The sequence below is a fragment of the Lynx rufus genome, unplaced genomic scaffold, assembly GCF_022079265.1.
Source record: "Lynx rufus isolate CCGP_SWC_20201006 ecotype Redwood Valley unplaced genomic scaffold, mLynRuf1.p SCAF_4, whole genome shotgun sequence".
NCBI lineage: Eukaryota > Metazoa > Chordata > Mammalia > Carnivora > Felidae > Lynx > Lynx rufus.
Genome location: NW_025814856.1, coordinates 22,147,517 through 22,161,315, shown reverse-complemented (window position 1 = coordinate 22,161,315; position 13,799 = coordinate 22,147,517). Strand labels below are relative to the sequence as shown.

Genomic DNA, 13,799 nt, shown 5'->3' with positions numbered 1-13,799 from the left:
ATTTATTTTAAATCTGGATATTTTTATATCACTTCCTATTTTTATACATGATTTCACTTTCTTTCTCAAAGCCCACACAGATCAAGCAAAACCTGTCTGCGGCCAGGACTGGCCGGGGGCCACTGCTCTATAACTGTGACACCGCTGCTTGTTTTTGACCTCCGTCTCTCCACTGAAGCAATTCCTGTGAGAGCAAACATTCATGCGTCACCCTCCACTCCCCAGCTCCCATTCCCGACACCGTTAGATGCACTCAGGTGTGTACATATGTGCGCGCCCACATACACACACACACACACACACACACACACACACACACACTCAGCTTTAGAAGAACACCCACTCGGTCCGCCCTGTGTTCATTTTTGCCAAATAAACAAGGCAGAAGAGGGGCGCCTGGGTGGCTCAGTTGGTTAAGCGTCCAACTTTGGCTCCGGTCATGATCTCACAGCTCGTGAGTTCGAGCCCCGCGTCAGGCTCTGGGCTGATGGCTCAGAGCCTGGAGCCTGCTTCGGATTCTGTGTCTCCCTCTCTCTCTGCCCCTCCCCCATTCATGCTCTGTCTCTCTGTCTTAAAAATAAATAAAAACATTAGAAAAAAAATTAAAAGAAGGCAGAACACACTTCCTTGGAGTAAACTCATCTCCACCATGTCTGCCCTCAGAGGCTACCTCTGATTTCCTGTTGTGGACTACACTGTCCCCAGATGATACACAGACTACAACAGACTACAAGGACAGACTCCCAGCACGGCAAAGGAAGAGGTCCACCGAGCTTTTGGGGGAAGTCCTCTTGGAGATAGGCTAAGAGAGGCCAACACTCCTCTAAGAGAGGCCACCATTTAACGGTCCAAACAGCTGCCCATGGGCCTTGCCCCCCCTCAAGTCTGGCCCTGCTCTTGCCTTGAGCTCCTTCCACTGCCCCTCTGCAGCTGGTACTCACCAGCTCACCTCTTGGTAAAAGTGCTGAGGGCCAGCACCTTAGCCTGGCCTGAAGTTCTTCCAGAGATACCTGCTTGAGGGGAGGAGACTCCTCCTCACTGGTTGGTATTGGAGTGTTTACAAGCAACTCCCCCTGTGACTGGGATGAGGGTCTGCTTTCCGACGGCCACCGCAGCCTTCTAGAGACCCCGGGAAGGACCGCTCTACGAAGCCCATCAAACAACCTGATGAGATGCTCCTGAATCACTGAACGCACACAGTGAGAGAAGCTAAGTATATTCCCGAGGATATGATTTTCCTCCCCAACTGACACGCAGAATCAGCTAAAAGGCACATCAGAAAAAAAAGAGAAAAAATCCCATTTGCCCCTGATCGTGCAAAAGCATTATATGTTGTCTGTTCAAGCAGCCAGTATGGCTCGAGATGCGCAGTCAATGATATCCCAGCTGATTTTCAACAAAGACTCTGATTACTCAAAAGGGCTGTCAAACCTCTGCTGAATGCAGTGTAAATGAAATGCCAATGAATCCCCAACTACCTTTTCATTTTCCCCTCCTAACCTAATTTACAAAACGTAAATAATCTCGCTGTGTTTGTAGGACCAGCTGCTCCTTACCTCCATATGGGAAACTGAGCAGAGACCAGAAACAGACAACTGATGTCACCAACTCATCCCTGGTTAAACATACTAACTATGCATTCAAAATATTACTGAAAACCCTTAATTTGTTGCCAGTAATTTATACAATTAAAGCCAATGGTCTTTTATTATTATTATTACGGCTTTATTCTGTCATTTTGATCTCTTGATGGTGACACTTCAGTGATTCACCATAATTTCCTCCCACCCACAAACCTCTTAAGATTTCTTTTGCCTCGCCTGAGTATAAATTAAGTGGCATTATTTGCTACCTGGTCTGGTGTAGAAACGATACCAATCTTTGAAAAATCAGCAGAGGAACCAGCACCTTGGTATAACACTGCTGTGTTGAGCTGTCCCCACCCAGCCACTCGGGCTCAGATAGTGTCTTGCACATCTTCCACCTGCGGACGACGCCTCCCTCTTTTAGTTCTAGTGGAGAGGCAGTCAGAGAGCGCAGTGAGGCGAGCTCAAAGCCTCCATGTGGGCGCCCTGATGGGGCATAATTGCTACTTAGGCTAAAGGCAGGGATCAGCACTGTAATTTCACGCAGGTCTCCATGGCCACGAGCCTCTCTTCCCTAGGCTGTTTGGTCTACTTGGTCTTGACCAAAGCGACAGGAAATCTTTCAAAACCGGATTTCATAAATGGAGAATAAAAATAGGCAATGAAAATGGGAAATATGATTTTAAATGATGTTTCACTTTGGATGGGAAAGAAATTTTTCTCTTTCTTTTTCTTTATCATCGTACAACATAAAGCAAATCCAAGCTTCTGAGACAGAGGAGAAATGGATCCTCTGGTGGGGAGCAGGGGCCAGGGCAGGCACAAACACACAGGAAACACCCAGGAAACCTTACCTGGCACCATGCCCTGATGACCAGATGGTCTTCCCAGGCATGGGGGGCTTACCCCCATGACAGCATCATCACCGGGGTAGCAAGTTCATTCATTCACAGATACTTGCCGAGTGCCCAGTCTGGGTCCCGGGGCTACAAGGGGAGGCGTGACCATCGCGGTCCCCACCCTCATGACACTGGGGTTCTAGAGGACAGACAGCAATTCTCAAGTCAACACTAAGCAAAACAGAGTTCAGTACAGCTTTCAAAAGTTTAATAAAAGGCGTAAAGAGGATGCCAAGATGGACCATGCTGGCGGGATGGGGCGGGGCTCTAGACAGGTGCCCTGACCCAGCCATGCTACAGTTGAGAGAGCAACAAGCCCAGAAGTGGGGAGCCTGGCAACTACTCTCAGCATCACTCCAAAACTCTCCTTCATGACATCATACTCAAACTTACGAAAAGCCCCTTGAATCTGCTCATACATCAGTGTGTTCCATTTCTTGTGGGTAGTGAGCTGCCCATTTTACCACCTGCCACATGAAGAGAAACATCTGCCACGCCTGGGGGCACACACCCTAGCTCTAGCACCCAGCTTTGCATTATGACCAGAAAATCACCCAGCCAGGCTCAGAGAACATCAGGGAAATTATAGTTATTCTGCTAAGTCATAGCCTCAGAACACTGACATTCTCCTCCCCTGTCCAGGAAGCGTCTTCCTTCATTGGTTCCAACCAAATGGGAGGGAGGGAGGAAGGAAGGGAGGAAGGGAGAGAGGGGAAAAAGGAAGGAAGAAGGAAGGAAGGCAGGGAGGCAGTTCTTTGATTCCCTCGATAGAAATTGTTAACTTTTATTTCCACTCCGAGCAGCTGGCCTGGTTTCTGCCCATTTCAAGTCCCCTTCACCTACTTCCGGGAGAAGGGCCACGTGGGGAGGGACTGGGCCGAAGCTGAGGATTAGAGTCTAAGCAGGCCGCAGTCTGATTTGGGACAGCATACATAGGACTCATTCACTCAGAACACACAGTGAATTTCTGGAAGGCACGTGAGCCCTGCGGTTTCTCTGCAATTAAACCCTGATATTCTTCTTTCCCCTTCATCATTCAGGACATCTTTGGTCAAAGGGAAGAGTTGTAACTATGATCACTCTGACTTTAAGTTACCTGACGCCAAGAGGGAAGGTCTGTAAGTCAGTCAACAAATGTTTAATGAACACTTAACTGCAGACTCAAGATACTGCGACAGATACCAGGGCTTGAGTGGGGACAAGTGGGGACAAGGAAAGGAAGCAAGTATAATACACACAATGGAAAAGGACATTAACAGGCAGTTTATAAGAAAAAAAGGAAAAACAACTGACCAATGAACATATAGAAAGATGGTACCCTAAGGAGAAATGACCCAAAGTGACCGCTGGCACCCAGCAACAAGCCAGCTGGAAATGGAGTCCTTTCTCAGTGAGAAGGGCTATACCAGGCTCAACTTCTCTTGGGACTAGTGACTTTTTCCTGCAGTAGGAGGGTCTAAAACACCCAGCACCATGGTCCTCAGGTGTTGAACCACTGGGATTCCCAGAAAACTCTTCCAAACTGGCACTCCAAACTGGCAGTCAGTGCCCCACATCCCCACCCCTACAACCAGGCTGTTATTATGATACAGTCCAGGAAGGAAGAGGAAAGGGGTAGGGAGGGCCCTCCAAGTGTGTCCAAGAAAGTTCCTGGGCCTACACACTTCTTTGAGAGATGATAAAGGACCAGCACGGACATTCTCTATGCCGTAACACTGATGCCCGTGCTCCGAGACATTGTGTAATTTGCCACAAACCTTGGTGCAGGGCAAGTGAGGAGCCAGAGAAGACCCCCCATGCTAAACGCTGAGCAATTAAATAAAACAAAGTAAAATGAGATACTACTTTGTGCCTATAAGACTAACAAAGATCAAAAGTAACAGCAGCCAAATGTCAGGACAACGGAGAAGGAGAGCCTCTCCAGCCTCACAGGTGGAAACATAAGCAGGCGGATGCTGTCTGGAAGACAAGCTGGCAAGGGATACCAAAAGCCTTCATTTTGTTTCCAAGAATACGTCCTAATAAATGCATCAAATGAATGGACACAATTTCCCTGCAAGAAAGTTTTTCATATCATGGCTTATCATAGGGACATGCTATTTCACAAGTAGTATTTCACCAATAACATCAATTATTCACCAAAAGAGAATTTCTTGATTAGAACAAATAACAGGAATATATATATTCGTTGACATGGATTGATGTCCACAACATGTAAAATTAATTTTGTAAAAAACCTGGTTACAGGAAAGAATGATTCAATGCACGTAAACACATATACAAATGCACAAATAGAAAAAGATCAGGAAGAAAAGAAATTAAGATGTTTAAAAACAAAAGGTATTGAAAGATACCAAGTGCCTCTTAATCCCCTGGTGTTGTGATCTTTACTTTCTCCTTTATCCTTTTCTGCACCTTGTGTTATTTTTTTACAACGAATGTGTATAATCAATGAAAACAAAACAAAAATAGAAATAAAGCAAATGTGCGTGAGGTGAGTTACAGAGAAAATCCAAAACTAAGTCTTCCATAAAGCTTTAAAAATGAAGAGACTTTAGAGAAACATTTAGGAATGTATCTAATAACTTTGAAGTTGGCAAGAGCTTCAAGCGGTGATTCTACGCACAAAGAAAAACGCCTAAGGGCCAACAGCCCCAGAATAAGCAGGAGAGTCAGGATACAGTTCACTAAGCCAACCCAACTTCCCGCATGAGGAGGGTGATGGAGACAGGAGATGAAATGTCACCTACAAAACATCCTTTCTTCCCTTAGCAGGAAACTTATCTCCCCCAGGAGGCAGGTGAGCTGCTCAAGGTAGGTTGGAGAACAGCCTTCTGGGCCTCTCTGTGAGGCTCAGGTGGATACAATCTGAAGTATGTTAGAGAAGACCCAACCCCTTTTGGAATAAACCCAAGAAGACTTGTGGTTTTCACCTCAACCATCAACCAAGAATGGTTCACTGACCTCATCAAAACTGGTGAATCCAGTTTGTTGCTATTTTTTTTTAATGTTTACTTATTTATTTTGAGAGAAGGAGAGATCATGAGTGAGCAGGGGGAGGGGCAGACAGAGAATGAGAAAGAGAATCCCAAGCAGGCTCTACATGGTCAGTGCAGAGCCTAACGTGGGGCTTGATCCCACAAACTGTGAGATCATGACCTAAACCGAAATCAAGAGCTGGATGCTTAACCAACTGAGCCACCAAGGCACCCCATTGCTACTTTTTAAGCTTTTTCTGGTGTGAGGTTTCTGCTGTAAATTTTCTTACACATATGCATGGGGTTTTACAACCCAGTTTGCGGAAGGAAGGGAAAAAGGGAGGGAGGAAGGGAGGGAGGGGCGGGCAAAGAAGCAAATAGGCTACAAGATACAATAATGTAACAAACAGTAGTCTTTTCATTTGTGACTCAAAACACTATATTTTTGCCTGAAATAAATTTACTCCTCTTTTAAGAAACACGTTTTGAAACTCTGAGATCAGATGAGAAATGAACAAAGGCAGAAAAATCTTTTGAATGTGTCCAGTTTCTTCTTCTTTTGGGCAAGAACTAAAGGGCCTTTTAGTAATGTTAGGTATATTCAGCTCCTAAGACTTCTACAGCTCGTTTTGCACTTAATATGTAAAGAGTCCTTACGATCTAAGAGCTTTTGTATATAGGAAGAAACAGTCTGTCCTATGAACCTGCCCTTCATTTAGAAATTCATAAATCAAGTGGTTGACTTCCTTTCCAACTTAATGGGTATCCTTTTGAAAATATTCCTCACCAACAATTTTCACAATGCCTACAGATATAGATGAGTCTTTAAACCAGAAGTATTCATATAGTCTCTGTAGATATTAATCCCTTATATCACGTATATGTGTGGTACAGATCATGCTTTCCTTAAGTGCCTCCTACTCTCCATGCCTCAGCGTGTGTGTGTATGTATGTATGTGTGTGTGTGTGTGTGTGTGTGTGTGTATACGCACACACATATATATGTGTATATATATATATTTACATAAAGACATAGATGCGTTTTATAGTCATACATATGTAGACACCAGTCAAAAAACAGCTAGAGGAAGTTGCTTTAATAGTACCCTCTAGCTTTTTGGAAGATTGGCGTAAATCTCTTCTGCAGGGGGAAAAAATCCATTTTTCTGAGAAGGTAAATGTTTATTAAATGCAAATACTGATATTCGTTACCTGGGAAAAACGTCTTGCTGCATGTGGAATTTCTCGATAAAAAGCTTTCAAGTCCCAGGTTTCTCCAGATAAACCCCTATCGGTGAACTGATGCGTGAATGCACTGAAATTGAATTACTGTACAACAGCAATTACTTCCCACAGTACAGCTATAATGGGAATCAGTTCTGCAGCGAACAGCAGGTAGCTATAGGAGGGGAGAGAAACTTAATATATAATCTAGTCTCTTTTAGCTTTTCCCAAGAAGCAAGGATGTTTATTTTTAAGCAATACACTCTTTTTCAAGTGCCTGATTTATCATTTTATCAATGTAAATCAGAAACTAAGTAAAACAAGATTAAGTTTATTTACAGGTCTGAGCTTCAGAGTGCTATCAAAATTATTAACTATCTTATCCAAGGTTGGAAAACAAGAGACTCTTCACTTAGAAAGTTTAGGTACAACTTGCTTCCTGTGCCTTTTCATAGTCCCCAAGGAAGTTGGTTCTTTTAGACATTTCTAATTAATTGCTTGGGGGAGAAGATGAATTTGAACAGCAAATAAAATACTTAATGTTCTGCCTGATATGCTACCAAACTAGATAACATCCTATAATCGTGTGTGTGTGTGTGTGTGTGTGTAAGTGAGAGAGAGAGAGAGAGAGAAACATGTTTAAGCTATTGGAGATCTGAAGTCTGTCCGGTAGAGCAGTGAAAGTTGCATGGATGGATCAGTACCTGGCCCTGGAAGCAGGTACAACCTCAAAGCCTTCCGGGTCCTTTGGAGGTTACAATTCTAGCCAAGATCAGTGTGATGAAGGCAGTGGCTGCCCCAGAGCTGTTCCACAAGATCAAAGGCAATACTTATTCTGGAGAACTCCCCCTTAGAAAGCCATTCTAGAGAATACTAGTACATATGTGCAAATTCTCCAAAATCCTTCTGTTTATTATTTCCTCGTGTATGTACTTTTTGCAGGTTGTGCTGCTCATCTCAATTATATGGACCATTCCAAAATCACAGCATCATTACATCTCCCGGCTGTGTTGGAATCTGTCCTAAAAGCATATGCCTATAATCAGAGATGCCCACAGTTACTCAGATTTACTTCCTACCGATTCCCTTCCAACTGTAGGTTTGTCTGTGCCTGCTCAGAGCTCCCCGGGGCCTCAGATGATCCTCCCTGCTGTGTAATAGCTTGTATTACTCCCAGTGGAGGCTTGGATTTTGAAGACAAAGGAAATGCTGGGGCAGCCCATCTGTATAACAAAGCCACTGAACACAATTCTTTTGCCTTCTTCCCTCAAGTCATCAGCAACTCAGGATAAAGGGGAGCTAGGTCAAAAGTGCTTCAGATGAGCTCTCTCTTGTGACACAGTTGAGCATTTCCAGGTGTCACTTAGGCATGGCCCAACAGGGGTCCACTACTGGCAGAGGATTGATGTATATCACTTCCCCCGCGTCCAGCATGTGCAATATCTTCCTTGAAATGTTAATGAACTAAAAACAAATTGATTCCATTTCTTGTCCATTTATAGCGACTTAAAACTTGATAAATTGGCTCAGTAACATCAATTGAGGGCTTGGTAGCTTGAATACGTTTGAACAAAGAAGGTGGGAGATAATGCTTTGGGCACAATGATCTTGTACACGAGCGAGTAGCAGCATCACTGCATCAAACCCAATCTGGCTCTTAAGCTAAAATAACCTACACATCAACCCACCGAATGAATTAAAAAAAATTATTTAAACCACCGACGGCATTAGAAAGGTGCTAGAAAATATTAGTTAAGAAATGCTACCATAATGATGGCACCATTATGTTAATGGCAATTACCGAAGCTAAGGTTATTTGTAATTTGCTAGGCCGGGGGGGAAAAAAAGTTACGTATAATCCATTACCAAGCAGAGGACAGAGGTTATGTAATGGGCAGGCCACTCTGGGTTTCACATTTACTCCAGACATCTGACGGGGAGAAAATAGGACTTTCTGTGATAGGATAATTGCATAGTGGAGAGTAATTCAAATAGGGGACGAGTATGATAAAATCACTCTGATTCAACTAATCACTGGGAAAAGTGATGGGGGAATGATGAAATCAAGCCAGAAGAGACAGAGAAAAGATCAACATTGTTTAACGGCCAAGACATGACAGGCGGGTGGGGCGGGATTGTAAGTGCTCCTTTGTTTCCGGGCCCAGACTGACTCACTGCACCTACTTTCACAGACCGGAGGGGTTATGCCCCTTTCGAAATTGCCAGCACCCATCTCACAAAGATTTTATAGACATCAATGGAAATTTTAACAATCTGTGTCGTTTGTGAGTCAGTTATTTCTTATATATGTTCCTGAGTCCTCCCGGCCATCCACCATCCGACCATCCATGAGCACTGGGTACTGGATCAGTTACTGGCAGGAAGGCACTAGGACCTCTGACCCGACTCAGGTTGCTGGGGGTGGGGATGGAAGCTTGGAAACAGGATTTCCAGGCATGGTACCTCAGAACGATGGAGCAGATTCTAAAATCCACTTTTCTTGGGCCATTAGAGAAAGGGGTCGCTGCTCAGTGGGTGACGCGGAATGGGACGAGAAGGGCCCTGTTGCACGGTGGTTCATTCTAGGGCCACCTGGCAAATAAGGACTCCACCTGCAAACCCACAGGCAAATTTGCATTTGAGGTGTCTGCACTTCAAAAGCTTACCAATCCCAGGGACAAACAGCAACCTTTCCTAGTTGAGAAGTGAGGTGTCATTATAATATGAAAAACAGTCACACCCACTGCTCCTTGGCCTCCACATAAGGCAACATCCAGGGGCCCTCTCAGTGGCCACCTGCTCTCATCCCAAATGCCACATGGCTCATGACTGTTGTCAGTAGTGCTGCATGGCTCACAACAGGACCAGGCCCATCTCAATAGCAAAACTGCCTCCAAACCAAACCCCAACTTGACATACAAGCCCTCTTTCCTGTTTAAAGATTGGAAGCAGGGGCTGCCACGTATCACTGGACCAGCTAACCTAGATTTTATGGTATCAAGTGTGTTTACAAAGGGTCTCCTACATCTATTTTAAAATACACAGTTCAGAGAATACTGGATGCCTTTAGTCTGGGTACATTTCAATTTAAATAAAGCACCCTTTTTTTTCCTTCTCAAAGGAACCACACCAACCATATCAGTTCTTTTTTTTTAAGTCATTAATTTAAAACAAAAGGTTTCAAAATTAAGTTCCCTGCTGTCAATATCCTTGATGCTTTTTAAAGCTTCACGACTCTCTCAGTTATTAAATACTTACACACTGAAAGGTCCCCTTGCCAGCAATTACAGAAAACATTTACCGAATGCTTCCTGTTCGCCAGTCACTGTGCAAAACACTTTGGTCAGCTACACCCAGAGGCACTGCAATCCTACCTTCTGGTGCAAAAGGAACCCCACTGAGCCCGTCCATGTGACCTGGGCCTGTGACTCCACCCTGCCAAGCCTGTGTGCTCATCCTCTGAGCCAGTGATGTAGGAACTGTGTCTCACTCCCAGGGCTGATGGCAGGTTGAAATTAGATGACCTATATAAAGTGCTTCACATGGGGCCTGGTGCATAGAGACTCGATAAACATGAGCACAGATTAGTAAGTCACCTACTCCTCCTGGCATCTTTACAGAGGTGAGTGAGGAAAAGAGGTCCTTTGGTTCTTTAGTTTTTCTCACCAACCTCTCACTTGCCACGTGGGCCCCTGCCTCTGAGCGATGAGTCCAGGTTCTGGAGCTGGCTGGACCTCTGCATCACCCTGCTATGTTGCACAAGCCCCCCAAGGATCAAGTTCCCATCCCGGGTTTCCTTGTCTGTCAATCGCAGAGGTAGAAGCTAAAGAGATGTAAGTCCTCTTCTGCTCTAAAATTCTGTGATTCACAAAGAAACCCAAATTGAAACAAAAATAGCACTTCCTGGGGCCTGGGTGGCTCAGTCGGTTCAGTGTCCGACTTCAGCTCAGGTCATGATCTCAGAGTTCATGAGTTCAATCCCCACATCGGCCATCGGGCTGACAGCTCAGAGCCTGGAGCCTACTTCAGATTCTGTGTCTCCTCTCTCTCTCTGCCCCTCCCCAACTCATGCTCGCTCGCTCTCTCTCTCTCTCTCAAAAATAAATAAACATTAAAAAAAATTCTCTAAAAATAGCATTTCCTTCTCTCAAACTGACAACCGTTGTTATTAGTATTTAAAACAAAATAAAACATCGTCATTTTTCTGTGAGGATTCAGGCAAATGAGCATTCACGTGCCACTCCTGCTGGAGGAACCGTGAACTGGCACAACCTTATCTGAACACGAATGTCGCCGCAAGCAGAAACCTTTGAAGATGGGGTTAGCGTCTCTGCACTGTCTTCTGTGTTCAGGTATTCATCTGAAGGAAATCAAAGTAAAGGACTGATGCTGAGGGCACGGATGTGATGAAGAACGTGGACTTGGGTCCGTAGGCCCATCCCCCACCCCCTATGTGACCCTGGAGAAGTGACTTAACCTCTGCCTCTGTCTTCTATTCTGTAAAAGTGGGATAGTAATAATACCTTCCTCTGGGGGCTGCTCTAAGGACAAGCGAGTACCTGTAAAATCCTAAGAGGAACACCAAACATATAGTAGGTGCCGAGTCGTCTGATCTGTTATTAATATACAAGAAGGTTCACTGCAGCATTATGTATACCAAAACTTGCAAACAACTTAAATATCCAGATTTGGAGGAATAGTCAAATCATGTAGACATGTCGTTAAACTCAAATGTGATGCAGCCATTTAAGAAAATCACGTAAGGTACTGATGCCAGGAAAAGCACACAGAGCACTGGTGCAAACAAGCGTAGAGAAGTTGGACACCAAAGCAAACAGGCAGTACACCTGCCAACTGAAAAAGAAAAACACACAAGTACATGCACAGAAATGCAAATTTAAAAGACTAGAAGGAAGGAAACCCAAGAACACAAGCCTGACTTTCAGGTGATTTTTGTTCTCTGTTTGATACTTTTCAATATATTCTTCAAGTGCCACCAAAGGGGTGTTCATTTTATAAGCAGAAAACAGTAATTACTGCGGGCTTTTGTTTTGTTTTGCATTTGTATTTCAGGTTCTGAGTGTGAGATGCGGATGGCTACCATGTCTGTAAAGAACAGCACTTGCTTCGAGGTAGAGACATAAGGACACGCAGGGATCACCACGAAGCTCCCAGGGCTGGCTGTCAGGGCAATACTTCTGTAGCAACTAAAAGTAGTGTTTTTTCTTCTAAGATACTTCAGACTTCCTCCCTAAAAGTCTCTACTTATGTCATGAACGACCATAGTGGCGGTATAAAGCGGCCATTCAATGAGCATGGCTTACACAAGCCAGGGTCTGTGCTCAGTCGCTCAAAATCATGACTTTGTATAATCCTCGTTCAGCCTGTGTGTTTTTGCCATCTACAGATGAGAACATTGAGGCTCCCAAGGGCAGTTTTACTAAAGGTAAAAGCTCAGTAAGTGACCAAGGCAGGCGCAGAAGCCAGGCCAAACTCACGTTCTTCCCTACTTGGCTACAACCCTCCTCCCCGCAAACCAAGTAGCACAACAATGTTTTAGAGACAAGCACTGGAGTGGCACTGTCAGGTCTAAAGCAGGAATAATGTGTGGAAATTTTGTTGGGCCAATGAATTGCAAGAGAAGTGAAAGTAGGAAGAGGCCTTTTAGAGCAAAGTGATTCTGGAGATAATTATCGAAACCAAAAGGTAAGCAAACTATAGGTTAGAGATAAAGAACTCTTCAGACTGCCATTCCTTCCCATACCCCCGTGCCAACAGAGCACAGATGTGGGATGTGTTCTAAAGCAAGAAGGTAAGATTCACTGCTGAGCTGGCAACAAGGAATAAAGTTGGAAGCCACCTTGGAAATCCAAAATGATACTTTTCCATTCATCCTGATGACAGTATGAAACCTCAGGGAGCTCTAACTGGTGGAGAGAAACATTATAATTATAGTAATATTCCAGTAGAGGTAAGGGAAGCCTCCAAGTTCATCTAGACTCCATTACTCCATTGAGATTTTCAACTCCACATTTCGGCAAGCATGGCTTAAATTTTTTATAGTTGCTTAGTTGAACTACAATGTGCCTTTGAATGATTTTTGGTAATTAGTGAATGTATCGCACAGTTATAAGCCATCCTCTGAGACTGTACAATCAGTGGCACTTACACTGAAGACATAAAATTCTAAGATGAAAACGGTCACCTGAACCCTATCGTGCCCCTACTAACTGCTTTTGCTGGTTAACTAAAGAAAGTAAAATGTTTACATAACAGCTGAGTCAACTTTGATCTTTGAGAGCTGGAGTCATCAATGCCAGTCCCCTGAAGGTGCCTCCGTGTCTTTGGGCAATACAGAGAAGATACCAGAGGCACTTACCCGCACTGCTTCAGACTTTTTGTGAAACATCTCTTCCATGTTCTTTGCCAGCTTTTTCACCAGTTGGAGGCCATCGATTTCTTCTATGGCTACATCTTTCTCATACTCTTTGTATTTCTGTAAGGAGGGAAGGCAACAAGAAAGGCATAAAACAGCACACCTATGATTCTGGAGCATACCTACTTACAAGGCATAAATAGGACTATCTCTCTTGGGTTTGGGGAGATTGGACTGTATTTCGAAATTATTAAATCAACTAAGGAGAAATGTGAAAATTGGCTCTGGCTGTCTTAGAAACTTAACTAGCACCCAGGAAAGAAATGAAACAAAACCCTAAGGCAATCAAACTCTTTATCATCCGTCCTCTTCAGTTCCTGAAATCAACACTCTACACTTTGGACTTGACCACACTCAGTCGTCCTGGAGGACTGCCCAGATTTGCTAGCTATCACACAGCCAACGCCACTAGAAACTGACTGTTCCAAATGTGCCATAAAATAAAAATGAAGAAATTCAACTCGTGTGTGTGTTTGTGTGTGTGTGTGTGTGTGTGTGTGTGTGCTTTTTCCTTTGAACATCACAAACTTAATTTTTTCATGGCCAAAGACCAGGGATTTAGGGAAAGAGAGTTTCAAGGCTATGACTGTAATGTATAACTCCTGCAGGAGTCGGCAAAATATAATCCTTGGGCCAAATCTAATCCATCACCTATTTTTATAAATAAAGCTTTATT

The 13,799-nt window shown here is 44.0% G+C and overlaps 1 protein-coding gene across 1 annotated transcript in view; it reads right to left on the bottom strand.

Moving 5' to 3' along the window:
* Positions 1-13,799, bottom strand: part of CACNA2D3 (calcium voltage-gated channel auxiliary subunit alpha2delta 3) — an 857,341-nt gene that overhangs the window by 666,514 nt on the left and 177,028 nt on the right. Inside the window, exon 3 of the mRNA XM_047096680.1 lies at positions 13,067-13,183. Within this exon, the coding sequence (XP_046952636.1) occupies positions 13,067-13,183 (117 nt within the window). The remainder of the gene's footprint in view (positions 1-13,066; positions 13,184-13,799) is intronic.